Genomic DNA, 16855 nt, shown 5'->3' with positions numbered 1-16855 from the left:
ATTTCAAATTGGTTCAAGGATAAATGTTTTCCTTTTTTAAACTAAAAATGTTGATTTTCATGTTCATTACCTAAAAAATCTATTTATTAAATTTATTTAAACATCTAGTCGGACGTTTGGCTCGTTTTACGTTTTAAAATATAAAATTAATACACAAAATCTTCTTGAAACAACAAATCTCCTATTTTTCAGAATAATGTTATATTATTGTAAATTTATAATTTTCCCAACCACGTGTTACAAGCATTCTTTTGTTCGTTTCGCTCATCACTCCCACCATAAGGAAGTGTTTGTTTTGGCGGTTTTATCTGCTGGGTGCGGAATACATTAGAAATGTCTTTGCATGCTTCCCAACGAATCCATTACCCTGTTGTACCAGCATACAAGTTACCGACGATTGTTGCCGACGTGGCCTGCACCGGTAGGCAGGCTGTGTTTCACGTTCTTCACGAGTCGCGGTTGAGTGAAACGGTACAACCAACCGTCACCCCCGATGACATTACTGTTATTGGACGGTCGGTCGTGTACGTGGTGTTGTTTCCGTTTAGCAGCCGGGTCGAACTGCTGGGTCGAATTGGTTGGAAAGTGTCTCATGAAAACTGGGTGTTGGTATATCTGTGTATGTGTGGCATGAGGCAGATTGGGGCAGGGGGGCACTGGAAGCGGTGTTGTTTGTGTGTGGACACAAGTGTGTTCCGTCGCGGATACTAGCGTCCGTTGTTGCCGGTGCCGGTTCCATCGTTGCGCTTTCCTCGTGCGCCGTATGTCTGCTTACTGCTCACACTTTACCTGTACGGCGGGTGGGTGGCGGTTTCAGTTCAAACCTCTTATCAGCAGCATGTGCAACACGATATATCGTTTGGATAGGATCGTAATGGAAAAATGGTCGTAAAAAGTGTGCCACAGTGGAGGGAAGAAACAAAACGCGCCATCGCACGGCCCTTTACCGCAACACTACCCCGTACACGACGTACTGCTTTGCACGGGGGGAGGGGATACAGGCGAAGCCTGGTGTTCGTGAGCGTGTGTTAGGTATAAACGCTTTATGTTCTACGTATTGTTGCCTTTCTAAATTAATTTATATTATATTCACAAAGTAACTAAACATAGCCAATGCTTCTTTTTTTGTAAACCTAATTTTATACTATCCTATTACTTTTAAGTCTTGGGACGCATTAGTTGGAATTGCTAACAAGCGAATGGAAGCAACTATTTTATCCATTCGTATTAAGGACTCGGACCCGAATGGCCGAATGGTCTAATGGCAAATACTAAAACTATAATTTAATAAAATCTTCTATCTTATCAGTGCCCAAGCCACATTGGTTTAATCAGATATGTCAAATTGGCAGCCCGCGGGTCGTATGCGGCCCCCGAAGATTATGTATGCGACCCGCGACACTATGAAGTAATGATTAATCCAATTCATATTTGAAGATACCTTTTACATTGATATTCCAGTTAAATATTGCGGCATGCGAATGGCTATTGGGGTTACCAAATGGCCCGCTGAACAAATGAGTTTGACACATCTGACCTACACTATTAACGCTACTACGGGACAGTTGTTACTGCTAGAAATATCTAGGATCGTGTGAAACGCAGTCTGACACTAGAGGCCGAATCGGATACAAAAAGGGATTCAAAAACTCTTCCACGAAAGCACTAATGCTTAGGGGATGTATTTGAATAAGTGACGAATTTCTACTTCCGGTGGCGTTTGTTTTGTTGTGATTGTGCTCTTCAAGTTGAATCAGAAGTCGGATGGTATCGTCGCTTCGTAGAAAGTAGGAAATATTCAAATAATGCAAAGTAGCAGAACCAAGAGTTCGAAAAAACCGATATCACGCTTTCAAAGTGATTAGAATAGATGGTTTGATCAAGGTTGGTTTGATGACAGTAAACAGGTATCAACAAAGGAAGATTTCTTATGTGGAAGCATTGAACGAACTTCTATTAACGATTTTAGATTAACATTTTTCTGAAAATAAAAATAAACTAAATATACGCGTGATATCTACTCTGCGATATCTTCCCCAACTCTTTTGAAAGTATTCAATTCTACCATTGGCATGTCCAGCAGCTTGCAAAGCTCATTTGCGTAGGCCAGTTGTGAAGCGATCATCTGCTTGATGGATGTATTGGCTGTATTGAGCACTGATGCTTCCTTCTCCATCATAATTTCAGCCATCTTCGCCTTTGCCCTGCTGACACGAGCTGCTTCCGTATTTTGGCGACGCTTTTCCATCTGCTCTGGGGTGCGATCCTTAATCGGGAATTGTCGAGCCATGTTCTTGTGGTACACGATCGGAATTTCCTCGTTGTTCGCCGCAACCAGTGAATGCCATCGGCTGAGTGGATGGGACGGATGAAGTTTCTTCATAATGGTATCTCCTCGGCTGTTGTTGAGAGTCGATTCCGACTGTTCGCTGTGGTTCGATTGGGTGTCATTGTGGTCACTCTCCGAGGCGATCAGAAGCCGGCTGCTGTTGTTGCTTTCATCGCTGTGCAGGAAACTGGAAGTATCCGACGAGGGTGTATACTTTTGGGTGCTATCAGCGCAGCCTAGAGCTGCCTTCAGAAGTTGTTCAATGTCTCTCTTCTGGAAGTTCTTGGACTGTTGCTGTAGTGCGGACAATCCTGTGTACAGCTTCGATACCATATCGTCGATGTTCGGATCCGATGTCGATGTTCTTTCCAGGGACTGATATTTGTTAGAGGCCATAGTGCTACTTGATACGATGGCTTTAGGCTGACTGTGCTCTTCTATCAAAATGTTAAACGATACAACTCGCGAAACACAATGTTACTGCGAGGAACAGCTAGTTGCGACTGAGATGGTTTCTGTGTGATGCTTTTCCTTTTTGAATTGTTGCAGTAATTGGTTGCAGAATATGTATGTTACCCATAGCGTAATATATATGTTACCCATAGCAGTGCGTAGTCCTGATCGTACCTTGAACATGTACAATATTTTTCCAACGGGTACACGTTGAAGAATTTTCCCAGTGCAAAGATTACCCGTAAAATACCTGCTAACTGTAAAATTGTTATTGCACTTGGAAACGTGACATAAAACATTAAGGTAAAGGATTTGTATGTTGTTACATCTTCCATATGTTTTTCATTCTCTCAGTACCCTGAAAACAATTGTGATATTCACTGAAAACGAAAGGATTGTAACATTTATTTTGCTTGGATGGTTACAAAATATGAAACATACTAAAGAATATGGCTGCTATTGTGTTACAAAATACTTTGAAGCCTTCCGAAACTAGCATAATGATTGTATTGTTGGAACATGATTTAGGGGAGCCATTAGAGGCCATGAAAATTCGTTAGAGGCCATGATGATACTTGACAACAGTAACTCGGAAATATACTGTATATGAACATGTATATATGTAAAGACTGTAATCGTTTACAAAACTTGTTAATTGCTCTCTCTGGTTGTTGCTCGCGAAATCAATTGTCTTAATGTGTCGATAAATATAGCGTTATTAGTTTTAATCGCAAAGAGAACCCAATAGTTTTTGCCTATTATTTTGGTGACCATCAGCTATCTCGTAATGATGTCATACAGGACCTTGGAACGCTACTGTTATAGTCCAGCTCAACCCACATCACCATTATCAGTTACTTATCGACAAAGCCCAATCGTATGTTAGGATTTATTATCAGGAACCCAAATATTCTATTCTATTCTTAAGTTCAACTCAGTAACTAGGGCCCTTTGCACAGCTCTATGGTCTTACCCAGTGGTTATCAACTTTTTTGCAGCTTTTCCCCCCATGGAGGGTGCATGTAGAATTTCATTCCCAACACACATGTTTATGTGAAATAAACTAAATGCCAAAATATAGCTATTTTTGGACGATTTCCAGTTTGGTTTTTGGAACTCAGACCATTTTTCGGACAAAAACAGGTGAAATCTGATCAGGAGCGTTATGAGGGATATGGAGCGAGGTGTTACGACCTCCCCTCTCCCCTCCCCCCTCTCCACAGCGTTTTCATATAAGTTTGCACTGATGTCGCAACGTGAGGCCGCTTTTCCTGTTTCCTGTACCGCTGCATTTTTGCGTGTGAAGGAAGACCGCTTATGCTTCAGCCACGATCAACTGGTGGTACAGCGGCTTAACGTTTGCCAAATCCGTCTCAGAGGAGACTCTCTTTTTTCTTTTGCATAACACATGTGTGTAACCTGTACTACTGTTTTTTAGAAAATGTCTAACAAGATGAAGCATGAGGAGTCTATATCCAAGTGACATTTGCTCGAAATTGTTTTCCCATATCTGCTCGATTAGTACTCGATGCGCATGAACTTGTGTATTTATGTGTGATCAAGTGTGTTGAAAGCGCCAAGATTTGGTGTGTTCGTAAATTAGACGTTCCTCTATCGATGGACGATGCCGTCGAGGTCATTTTTCATTTATAGCTATATTTTTTTTTATGAAAAACAAAAGCTAATTTTGTGTGACGTGGAAAACGTAAACGTATTGTTATGACGTATAAAAAATGGATATTATTTAAGTATAAAATGGGAACATGGCCAACTATAAGTGTCCGAAACCGCTCACGGTCTCGCGCCTTCGTCTGCCAGTCCTTTATCCCGGCCTTAATGGCGAACCCCTCCACGCCGTCTTGCCACCTCAATTTGGGACTACCACGCCTCCTCTGTCCTTGTGGATGGCCTAAAAAGACTTTACGGGCTGGGTCGTCCGTTTCCATGCTTACAACATGGCCAGCTCACCGGAGCCTGGCGCGCTTGATACGCTGTACGACAGTGAGGTCGCCGTACATCTTGTATATCTCGTCGTTATAACGGCTCCTCCATTGCCCTTACACACATACGGGGCCAAGTATCCTTCTGAGCATCTTCCTCTCGAACGCGGCTAAGAGGGTTTCGTCAGATTTGGACAGTGTCCATGTGAGTACCGGAACTACATAGGTACTATATAGTCCCAGCTTCGAATTTCCGAGTGAATCTAGAAGAAAGTACCGAAAAAGCCACAGTTGATTTTTAAGGACTTTTTCTAAATTCCCTTAAAATGGTGCAGTTTAAGAGATGTTTAAGGCTCCAGTTTAAGGGAATTTGTTCGAATTCCCGACTATTCGTGCTCGAAAATGTCAATTGGGTAAAGTCCAAATAGTGTCGTTGTAATCACGTAGGTCATTTAGCTGAGAATAAGAAAAATATTATCCTACTACTACGAAATAATAATTGTAAGATTATCCGCGGGGCGGCCCCGTGGTATAGTCGTCAACTCGAACGTGGTAATGAATTAAGTCTCGAAAGCCTATATAGGCCGGTATGTCCGCGTAGGGCGTTACGCCAAATAGAAGAAGAAGAAGAAGATTATCCCTACTATGCTAAAAATTCGAATCAGAAACAATTCCTTGATTTACAACTCCAACCATCTAAATGCATGTTTCAACATATCAAAGTTAAAATTGGAATATATATTTGAAAAACATCGTAACTTTACCATGTACACACTAGCATATTGATTAAGATTTGTGTTTTGTGAGTTTGTAAAACTATGCGCCATTTCAGATGTATTTTGTCCTCTAAATCTATCTTCAGCCCTGTTTAGTCTAGCAGCAATTAATGTTCTAGTGAGCTAAGATGTACATGTTCGTTGACTGTATTTTCTTTATTTTTATCTTAAAACGCATTGTTAATCACATTCACCTTTAAGGTGTTTTTTTCACGTCAGTGCTGGCAGTGGGAACATACCTGTCCCACCGTTTTGATAGCGCATTATCGCTACCAGTTGGCCACTTGACGCTGGCAGTGCTAAGAACATGCGCGACCGAGGGGCATGCGTAGCAGCAGGCAACACATGCGGCCGATGCGGACCAGCCACCGCTAACCACAGCCATTGTTCGCGTGGTGCGTTTGATCGACACGAAAAAATGGCACTCTCCAGTAGTGAGCCCAACCACAGCCAAAGCAAATGCATCGCAGTCGAGGTGCCGTTGACGCAGCCCCCCAAACTGTGAAGCGGGGCGGGGAGAAATAATGGCTTGGGAAATGGATATTAAATTCACCACCGTTCGACCGAGCAAGCGTGTATGGCTTACGCCGGGCTTTGGCTTTATCATAAAACAATTTCTACGGCCCCTTCGACGACATACGGCACAACGGCAGCAACACCAGCAGCAACCGGGTAACACCGATAGGCACCTGGCGGCAGCCCGAATCGCGCTCCCCGGTCGGTGTGTTATGCTGCCACCAGCACCAGCACGTATCATGCGGGAAATGCATGCGAGCGGCGGTGTGGAATGGGGTTGGTACCGAAACCGAAACCGATTAGCATGTGCACCGTTCCCACGTCCCTGACGCGCTGTCGGTGGCGCGCCATTTTGTGACAATAGAACGCTAAACCTCAACCCGCTAGCGCTGAGCAGCGGAGGGGCCAAAGGTGAGGCAAAGGTGGAGCAGATAGTCGGCGGGTGTACCTTGTGGGGTCAAACCCGAGGACTTCCCCGTTCGTGGGTGCGGGAAGGAGTCCCGCCCAATGGTGGTCGGGTAGAACTTTCCGTTGGCCATTTTTTTGCTTTTTTAACCAATTTTCCGGCGGTTTAAAAAAATGGCGAATGGCGCGACGCAGGAAGGGCACATCGTAATCATTTTGTTTTAATATCACACATACACCGCTGTGTGTGTGTGTCGCATTGTTGGCCGAAACAAAAGCACAAGACAACCACCGGCACCGGTACGTAATTAAGACAAATTGTGTGCCAGCTCGTGTGGATGGGGAAAGGGCATGGTAACAAATGGAAAGCCTCAGAACCTTCGCTACACAGAACAGACAACTACAGTGTCATTTTTTTTCGAATCTACTATTCAATGTTTCATTTGCATCGTTCCAGATTGCAACACTTCGCAAGCAGATTGTGGAGTTTCAACAGTTACAGCTGCCATCGTCATCCGGGACGCAACAGCCGGGACCGTCAGCCAAACCGTCTTCGGGCGAGCCGAAACCTTCCGGGGTAAGTAGCGATCGCGATTTTGCTGATGAAGATCGTATTTAAAAGGGCTCGAAATGAAATAGTTTTAAGTTGATCAACGACATGACCCGTAAACTCGTTTCGACGACTACGTAACGTAATATTCGTTTTGAACGCAAAGCCTGTTAAAGTTTCCTCTATCAGCGCGGGAAACTTGGCAAAACCAAACGCCTTATCTGAGAACAAATAGAGTTGAACCCTTCTCGGGAGCCCGGGTTCTTAGGTAACGCACCATCGCTGGAGGATCAACGAGACGCTAACCACCATTTGTGTTCTGACCGAGCATGGGACGCTCAACGTACGTTCCAAACTACCGCTCCCAGCACAGCCAAGGGCCGCCCAGCCTACTTTTCACGCGCTCCGATCGATATCGATTCTGGTGCGTTCCCAATCGATCGCAATTACACGGGCGACCGCGAAGTTGCATATGAGCGTGTGCTTTTTATCGTTCCCGATTTGGTGGCTGTTGTGTGCACTCTTCACACTCTTCGAGCATGTTTCCTGCACGTATGTACGAACCCATATCGTGTGTAGCCGTGCACCTTCTTCCCTTATCGCCCGTTATCAGAGTAAATATTTGTATGCTCGAGGCAGCGCACTAGTAGGTTCACGCACAGCAAAACCCCTTGGGCCAAACCCTTTACATGGTGCGTGATCGTTGATACTGGGTATGTGTAAAACCCTTTGCGCCCGACATGCCACGAACGTTGTTTGGTGTGGCGGGATTTATTTACAACAAAAAATGTTGGAAATTCGTTTCCCTCCAACGTTCGGGACCGTAACTCCGGTGTCGTTTATTGCTTTTCATCCGTCACGTCCTCGCTGGGGTCGGATCTTTCACCGCTCAAACGGTGAGCTTAATGTGATGGTAGCACTCTAATATCATCATAGTTCCGTGTCGTTCCTTTCTTTCCACCCTGCATGTGGAGTACAAGTTCAGCGGAACTAAACGAGCATCCGCAGAAGGTGCTGATAGCGCAACCGTAAGTGTATCGTTGGCACCTTTGCTTGGCGTATCGCATATGGCGGTTGTCCTGCGTGTATTGCTCACGATCGGCGAGCATTAAACACAACAGCAGCGTAATATGTATGTTACGTGTTGCAGTCATTTTAAAAGTTGCAATTAACAGAAATACTTATCAATTATGTGGTGTGGACCGTGTCTGACGAAGAAAGGGTTCTGCAATGATAGGTGAATGGTTGTAAAATATATAACCTAACATCCTTTCCATAATATCTTTGACAAATTGCTACTTTTTTCGCTCTACATTCGTGCTGGGCTTATCACTGTGTGCGCAGTTACATGGTATTGATAACACGTTTGTAGTAGCAAGAGAAGTTTCACCAAAACTGCAACAAGAATGCATCGTTGATTGATATCCCATGATGTCATGGCGCATATTCGTATGAAATATATTTAATATTGTACATTGCTATACTTGTCTACATTTCATTATTAAAATATTTAAATCTAAAGTCTTAATTTTAACAGAATACATATTCGGATGTTGGAAAAATGATGGATAAACCTTATATTTAGAAATTATTTTTATCATTGAGTCTAGGGGATCCATATGATCTTAGGGGCATAAAAATCTATTATCGCTCTTATTTATTATTATTGTTAAAACTAGAGTTCACACTGAAAAAGGCGAGCTAGTAAATTCTTTATGCAAGTAGTAGGAGTGCGCCTTGAAGACTTTCTTCTTTATTCTTTTTTACATATATTCGTACTAGAGTATTTCATCGATATTAACTCAACTGCCTTGGCATTCATCCCTTTAATTGCTGATATTTTATCCTTCAATTCTTAATATTTCACCACAAAACATCACTTAGCTTGACAATGCGTGGAAAACTGGTAACAGCTGCACTTGAAAAGATATATGAATTACGAAATTACGAAAAAAAATAAAATCCAATAAATTGTTCCAAAATGTCCATTTAAATCAAAGAATTAAACTAAACGCTTTGGCGATATGTGTAGGCCGGACAAGTCTAAATTCCCATCTGACCCGTTACCCGTGGCACGACTGGACCGGAAAGAAGCTGATTTTGAATCATTAAAAAAAGAAAATGAAAACAATTTAAAGCTGTATAATTTTATAGAACTGATTCGTTTACCGTTGATCATTCTTTAGAAATCGCTGAGCGAGCATACAAGTTTTCAATTATCCATTCATCGTCAGTTCAACAGTATGAACCATTTATGAAACTGCACCTTTAAAAATGTATAAATTATCAACAATTCATATGAGGTACCACGTGCAGGTTGCACGTTGACAGTTTGTGCAGTATTATTATTACGTTTTTCATACAATTTGTGTTTAAAAAATGGTTATTTCTATTATTTAGTTTATTAACTTGTAATCGCAACTTATTTTGCACTTGACAATCGTTGAAAAAAAATGGAACCAATTTGACGTATGAACTTTCAAAATTAAAAAATCATTTAACTCCAATGTCGTGTAAGTTGGGGAAATAATAATGCAATAAAATGTAGACGTTAATTGAAATCAAGGTAAGGTAACTGAAAACAGGCCTATTTGTTGGTTTTGTTCGAAACCGATGTTTTCGGTCCGTATTACTCATTACAAAAAACTACCCTATCTATTCCTTTTATGATACTGTCGGATATAATCGTTAGCCCAACACTTTAGATAAGCTTCCATTTGCATGTCATGGATCGATCGATTTTGTTTCTGCGCAGCGCACCAGTACAGCCACAGTGTACTGTACTGCACATGCGTATCGGTACTGGATTGTTATCAAAACCACCGCCCCCAAACATGCAGGTTAACCGTTCACCAACCAATCGATAGTGCCCGATAAAGGGCCAAATCTCGCTGCGCCGTCGAAGGATTTCGCTTCCGGTATAAAAATGGCCCGCTGCCCCTTCCGGTGGCCTAGTAGTGCGTTAGTGAAGCGTTCGCAGTGTGTGCACAGCGCGTGTTTAGACGAATATTTATGTCCCGCCTGGTTGGGTCGTTTCGGGTTCTGCCACATCGCACCGGCGCACCGTTACCGTAGAGTAGCGTCGGTTCAGCAGTACCTTCGTGGCATCCCGTACACGCATCTACGCACCCGGTGGGTTACTCAAACGTACTGCTGTGTCGTTTTGTTTCCTCCCCGCTTGTACTTTGTTGCTCCCATAACTCCGTGAACGAGACGAGGTGTCCCTTGCGCTTGTACCGGTCGGGCAGGCGTCAAAGTATACCTCCAAATCGTGTGGAACAGTAAGTTTGTTTGCCTTTTTGTTGCGCGTTTCTGTTATTGGGTTGTCAGCAATTTGTTACACTGAATGAAATGCGTTGTTGATTTGTTGTTGTTTTTTTCACAAGCATACCCTGTGGCCGGGGTGCGTAAGAGCTTGACGCGCAGAGTCACCCGGCCACGGTGCCGTTGCTACCCCGTTGAAGCTACCAATGCTAAGCGGGGACCCGTATGGAACATAGGAACCTGCTAAGGTGTGTCGTCGTTTATATATGTGTGTGTGTAAGTGTGTTTTTTGTCGGTCTTGTCATCTACTCACCAAAATCTCTCGCCACCACAAAGTACCATGCACCGCACACAACGTACCTCATCATTTCCGTTTGAGGTCAACCATTCCAATCCACCCGCAAACCGCAGTGTAAGGGCTTGACGGTATGGTTTGTATAGCCGGTATGATTCTGTGTGATAGTTTTTATGCTTTCGCTACCTATTTCTTCCTAGCTCACTTTAATGTATGCGTACGAGCAAGGATGACGCCATAGAAGTATGGCATACGCATACTGGCCGCGGGTGTAGGTTAGTGGCATCTTAATCGGTTTGAAGCTAATGACGTGTGGCTTTTTTGCATACCATCTAATGCTGTCGATCATTCATTTAGAGGCATTTTGAACGAACCGTGATTTCTAGGTCAGGGTTTGAAATAATATATTAGTCAGTGTTTTTCTTATGTTTCCCAATTAAAGTCTTATACTTTGGATTGGTTTAATTATCTCCTCATTGTCTCTCATGAGATTGCATTGTAATGTATACTTCTTTATTTCTAATAATTTGCGTTTACTTAAATGTATGCTATTATGCTATGTATGTATAATGAATAAATTATTGGAAATTATTAATCAAAAATGAAGAAATCTGCCGAAGAAATCCTCCTGAAGTCATCATTCTTCTTTTGCTCGAAAAATCGTATCGTTTTGCATCCAAGCCAAGAAAAATTCAACCATTGGCAGCAATCCATTGTACCCATTAGGTTAGGCTAAAGCACGTTCCACGCTTGCCTGGCTCTCTAATTTCAGGATGGTGGCACTAGCCAGAAAGTACAGGTTCACATTCGAGCTAGAACCAAAACGCGTTTGCTGGAAGCGCAATTGAAAAGTGAGAGAGCATACAATGCAAGCGAGAAAGAGAGCGAAAAAAAAAAGAAAATTTTCCTAGACAATAGCGCATTGCTCACACCGGAACCGGCGGGCATATGTGACACAAGGGTCGGACAGTTGGGTTTTGATTGTCGATTATCGTGATTAGTGGTGTAAAAATGGGGTTACCCAACAGGAGCACCAAGTTGTATTCCGCGGCCGCAAACCTGGCGTGAAAAATTGTGATTGACCGGAGGGATTATTAAAACTGCGTTAGCTTGACGGTCATGTACCGTGAACCACATGATATGGCGGGTTTACTGATTTGTGAATGCGAATTCTGATAAAGTTATTCATAGCATTGAAGCAACACATTTGATATATGTCTGTTAGTTAAACTTTTTGTTATATGTAAGAATAAATGTGTTTATATGTATTTATATACCAACGAATATATGTTTCTCGCAAATTACCAATGGTTTATTTATGGTTAAAATCTTTGCCATGAAAGTATGTAGCTATTTATCATAGAATGTCTATTAAACAAAGAAATGACCTATCATAATCAATAATAATTCGAGTGTGTGTTAAACAAAACAATGTAAACTACCTGTACAGAACGTAATACACGATAGAAACGATTTCCGCTACCTTTTTTATGACCATTGTCTATTCTTCTCTAATACAGCATTTTTCGGGGCTTTACAGTGTTCCGTTGTTTGAAATAGTGTAGAGTATTATATCCAGTCACTGATGCAGAAATTCTAAAATCCATAAGAATGTTTGTTGAATCTTAGAACATTAAAGATCAGGATTTCTCTTGATAATGCTTTTCTTCTCTGTCAAAATTGGAGACGGCTTCATAATCTTTACTCACAACTTATTTAAAAGTTACTCTAAGCTATATAGTATTACCCCATTACAAAACTTAACAAATGCAGTCAGAAAAAGCACTTAAATCACGCAGTCTCAGAAGAGAGTCTCTTGACCATACCTAGCCGTGTCTGACCATCGTCTGAGGGCCTAGTTAACAATATCCAGTATATAATTATAGAAAAAACATATTTTTATCACAAAGGGCTAGACCCAGACATTAGACTCCAGATCATGAACAGCAGAATAAAAGAATAAAGGAAAGTACGTTGAGCTACCGGAGGGGAAAGAGAAAGAGTTGGTTGAGTATTGTAAAAAGGACCCATCAAGAAAGAGATTATGGGGAAAAAATGCTGAGGTTTTTTGCAAAAGGTTGATGGCCATGAACTGGTCAGGAATACGCCGGATATTATTGACGAACAGAAGGTTATAGCAGAGGTTATAAAACATTACCACGAGGGACGCCAGATATGGATAACTGACAAAATAAGTTTTATTTATTAACAAATCTCGATGGGGTCTTCCTATTTAATTTTTGTGTTTTTTATTACATTTTAAATATCTCTAGCTGAGTATCCTCAGTTGATTTAACAAGAATCTCCAAGTAAGAAATAGTGAACACATATTTGTTGGACAAAACACTTATATCTTATCTTTCACAAATTCTTTAATGTCTTTAATGTTGATTAGAGAGGGGTGTAAGGTTCTCTGTCTTCAGATTTCCCGCAGACATAACATCTTCTGCATTGGTAGTTATAGGATACTTATAGGTCGTTACCCTTTGCTTTTCATTGCATGCTGCATATACTCATGGTTTTCCATTTGCAGTACACGCATCACACTTACGGATATGGTCTTGAATTTCAAACTTTTGACTTCAAAGATCTCATCCGCTTTACATCCTATTTCTTGGAAAGCTACATACGTTATCAGGTGTTGATGGGTGGTCATTTCACACGCATTTTTTGGCTACTGTTGAGGTTCTTCAAACATTCTAAGAAAAGCCATAAATCACTCTGACTGACAGGGCGACAGATCACCCGTTCACATCCCTCTTTTGCCATCCTTTTTAGTGAAGCTAGATCCTACAGGATATTGGAACATTTAATGGTATTCTTAAACATTCACACGAGAAATACCGGCTACCGGATGCTCTCCTTAAAAAAAATCATCCAAAAACTCTTGCAAAAGATATGTTGGAGGTCTTCTATTTCCCGAGTTGAAGGGCAAGAATAAGTCGGTTGCAAATTTTGAGCAGACCACCCAAAATTTGCGTCATATTTTCGACCGACGGTGGCCGGGTTCTGTTGAAGTGGCGTGTTATCTTTCCAGAAACGTTTAGTGCCGTTGTCAATAGGGTGCAAACCATAGTTTAACGACATACCGCACACGATCGTACAGCATGTCCCTTTTGTTTCAAGCGCGCGGCATCCTGTGTGATTTGTTGGTGGTCCTTGGCGGCACAAGAACGTAAAACGCTGTTCCACACTTTTTTATGATTGTTCGAAGGCAGCATGTTGCTGTTACGATGGAAACGGAAATGCAAAAGAAAAGAAACCATTTTTATGTATTTCGGTGCAAACTCAAAACTCGGTTTCGGTGAAACGAACCGATCTTCTTTGCTTAGCGAAGCCGAGCGCTGGTGCACTAAGCGTTCCAAAACTATGAAAAATATAGACTTTCAACAACAACAAAAAAATGTGTGAACACCTGCACACCAAAATTGTAGCATCTGTTGTGGTAACGCGTGTTTTTTTTTTTTTTTCAAAAAAATTCGTCTCTTCGAGCAAATGAAAATTGCCTCAACATGCAGTGAGAAAATAGTCTATCTTCTTTACACTGGGCACTGTGGTAAAATGTACCCTAAATGTGTTTAATACGTATAAAAATGTAGTTCTCGTTTCTTTATCAATTTAATGTAAGTTCAAAACCAATATAAAAAAATAGAACGATCGATAGTAAACCTCATCGCATTATACATGAACTAATTTCATGTTTTACACCCGGGTTAATCAGCTTCACTATCGAAACAGCGTTTATTTCTTATCTTTTGAATAGTTAAACAGTTTTGAGCAATGGGCAACGTGTGGAACTCAATTTAAACAACTACAACAGCAAACATACCTCTAGTCGCAGCGCCACTGCACTTTATCGTTCACGCTCGATTGATACATTAACAACCGATAGGTGTTGTTGTTGTTGGCTTGAAACAAGAACCTTTTATTCCCGCATTTCGCAACCTTTTCTAATCGCCGTTTAATCATACCAACTTGCTGTAGGAAATATCCATCTCCCACTTCCCGCTCTTGTGCACTCCTCTGTGCATTAATAATAGGGCACCAGCTTGCCTTGGTCTTGCTGTGTTTTCCCATTGCGTTTCGGTACGGTATGGTGCAACATTTCCGGTCGGTGGACGCTTGTGGCTTACCAACTGGCCGTCACACAGAAAACCATCTTCATGGTGCATTACCTGCCGCAACCGACGCGATAAGAGCAAACCCAACAGGAACGGGGCACGGGTGGTAAATAATGTAACATTGCGTCAGTCCCGCGATTCGATCCAGCCTGTTCCGACCAGGGGCCACCCGGTTGTCAACACGCTCTTTTGCAAATAGAACCTTTGCTGACCTGTAGCATGCTGTCGCCTTTTGATCGCTCTTTCCATTCTTTTTTGGACGGTTTGGAAGCAGAATGCAGGATGCTTTAAATTATGACACTATTAGAAGGAGGATTAGAGAAGCAAACAGAACTGTGAGGGAATGTCGAGGAGCAAAGAAAAGAAGAATGATTGCCCGTGCCCCAGAGGAAATTGTGATGCACCAGTTCCGCTGGGAGTTGTTTGAGGCAGTTAATAGTTGTTTCTGGAGCATTGTTTACATTTTTCTGTATGAATTATTTTTCAATGAATGTACTTATAATATATTCAATTAAATGAAAAAGGGCGTAGTAGGTTAGGCGCATAGTAGGCAGTAAAAAGTAAAAATATGCAGTTTTAAGTAAAAATATAAGTTTTGAATGAGAATGAACCATATTTTATACAATTCATTTGGTTTTTTCCTGTTCAAATTATAGTAAATAAATTAAATTATTATCTTCGTGCTGTACGATCAATCGGGATTGATATACGATCTTGCAGCACTTGCCACTCACATAGTAGTTTTAGGATCAACAAAATACCCAACGTATCCCCACACATTCTAGCGCAATCAACTGCAGTGGTAGAAAAAAGCACTTTAAAACCTAACAGACACCAACACATTCACGGTCAACGGTAGCACATTATCCGGGGCGTGTGTAGGGAAAAGCACACCCTGCTCGAACCGACGTGTGGAATTCGGTTGTTGAAAAATATTGGGAAATTTGTACAACGCTTTCTAGCTTGCTCGGCCTGTGCCAGCAAAGCTGGAAGAGCAAAGGACTGTCGTTTCTGTATCCATATCTCGTGCGTAGTAGTTACAGGACTGCCATTCCACCCATCTCACATGTCCCTCCCGCCGATCCGTCCCGGGGTGGAACCGGGTTTCCGTTCCCATTTCGCTGACTTTTATCGTACGTTCTGTTTGTTTTTCCAACCAGCGCGGGTATATCACCCCGGCCCGGGGCATCGCTTTCGGACATTCGTGCGGCGGTGGGTCACGCCGCACTCTCGCACTACATTATGAAAGTTTTAGGGTGTTGTCGCCGGCACCGATGGGGATCACTGTCTGCCGAGTGTGTGTGTGGGGGTGCACGCCCTTTCCGGAATGTTTGTGTCTGTGTGTGTTGTCCAAAAGTAAAGCGATGTCTGTGTCCGCAATTCCTAGGCCCATCCGGCCCAGGGCTCGCTGTGCATGAATCATCCCTGTGTTTCGGTCGCCAGCTGTGTATTTCGGTGGACGGTCGGAACACTTACGCGCAGCCGGGAGGAGCATGAGAAATTAGCATGGTGATATTAATTTTCAAACACATGCTCAAGTTATGGCGTCGAACTCGCGGTTCTTAACGCACTCCGTCATGGTGTGTGTAGACGATCCACGATCCACAGAACTGCAGCCAAGAAAAGCAGCTCGCATAGTGCATGTAGCGGTAAAAAAAACTCCCCCCACCACCATCTCACACGGTTTGCTTCATTAAAAGAAGTATATTAAAGTTCTAAGTAGCCCCACACTTACACCCACCCCGGAATGCAATTAGAATTGATACTGATGGCGAACCATTTATCACAACCGGCACACAACTAAAGTCTTCGTCGAAGGGACATAGTTAGACGGAGAGGGGACGAGGCGAGAACCGTTTCATTTGTTACCCTTTTTGGTCAACCTTCAAATTTCCCCCACGCAGAGCTGTGACCAGTAAAGGGGGTTGGAAGATGACATTGTACTGCGCGGTGTCAGTCGTTGCACAGTTGCAACAGGTGCAAATCTATTTGTTATCTGACCGTTTGTGTGCACAATCACACAGGCGCAACGACGGTCTCACGGTAAACTACAACTGCACGACTGTATGCCCACTCGCCACCACTCGGGAGGGTAGCTCGGTGTTGATAGTTGTACTCGGTTTTACTGCAACTTCGATTCCGTACGCTGAGCGATCGCACGATCGGTAGCGCTTTTTAGTTGAGGCGCGTTTGGTGTTCTTTTTGC

General features: G+C 42.5%; 1 protein-coding gene across 2 annotated transcripts in view; it reads left to right on the top strand.

The window, feature by feature from the left end:
• The window catches only part of LOC121603534 (thyroid receptor-interacting protein 11), a 43748-nt gene that overhangs the window by 2945 nt on the left and 23948 nt on the right, over positions 1 to 16855 (top strand). For both annotated transcript variants that reach the window (XM_041932388.1, XM_041932387.1), the window contains one exon: positions 6877 to 6996. In XM_041932388.1, coding sequence (XP_041788322.1) covers positions 6877 to 6996 — 120 coding nt within the window. The remainder of the gene's footprint in view (positions 1 to 6876; positions 6997 to 16855) is intronic.

This window comes from Anopheles merus, chromosome 2R (assembly GCF_017562075.2).
Source record: "Anopheles merus strain MAF chromosome 2R, AmerM5.1, whole genome shotgun sequence".
NCBI lineage: Eukaryota > Metazoa > Arthropoda > Insecta > Diptera > Culicidae > Anopheles > Anopheles merus.
Note: the sequence above shows the minus strand (reverse complement) of the source record. Positions and strands in the feature narration are given on the sequence as shown.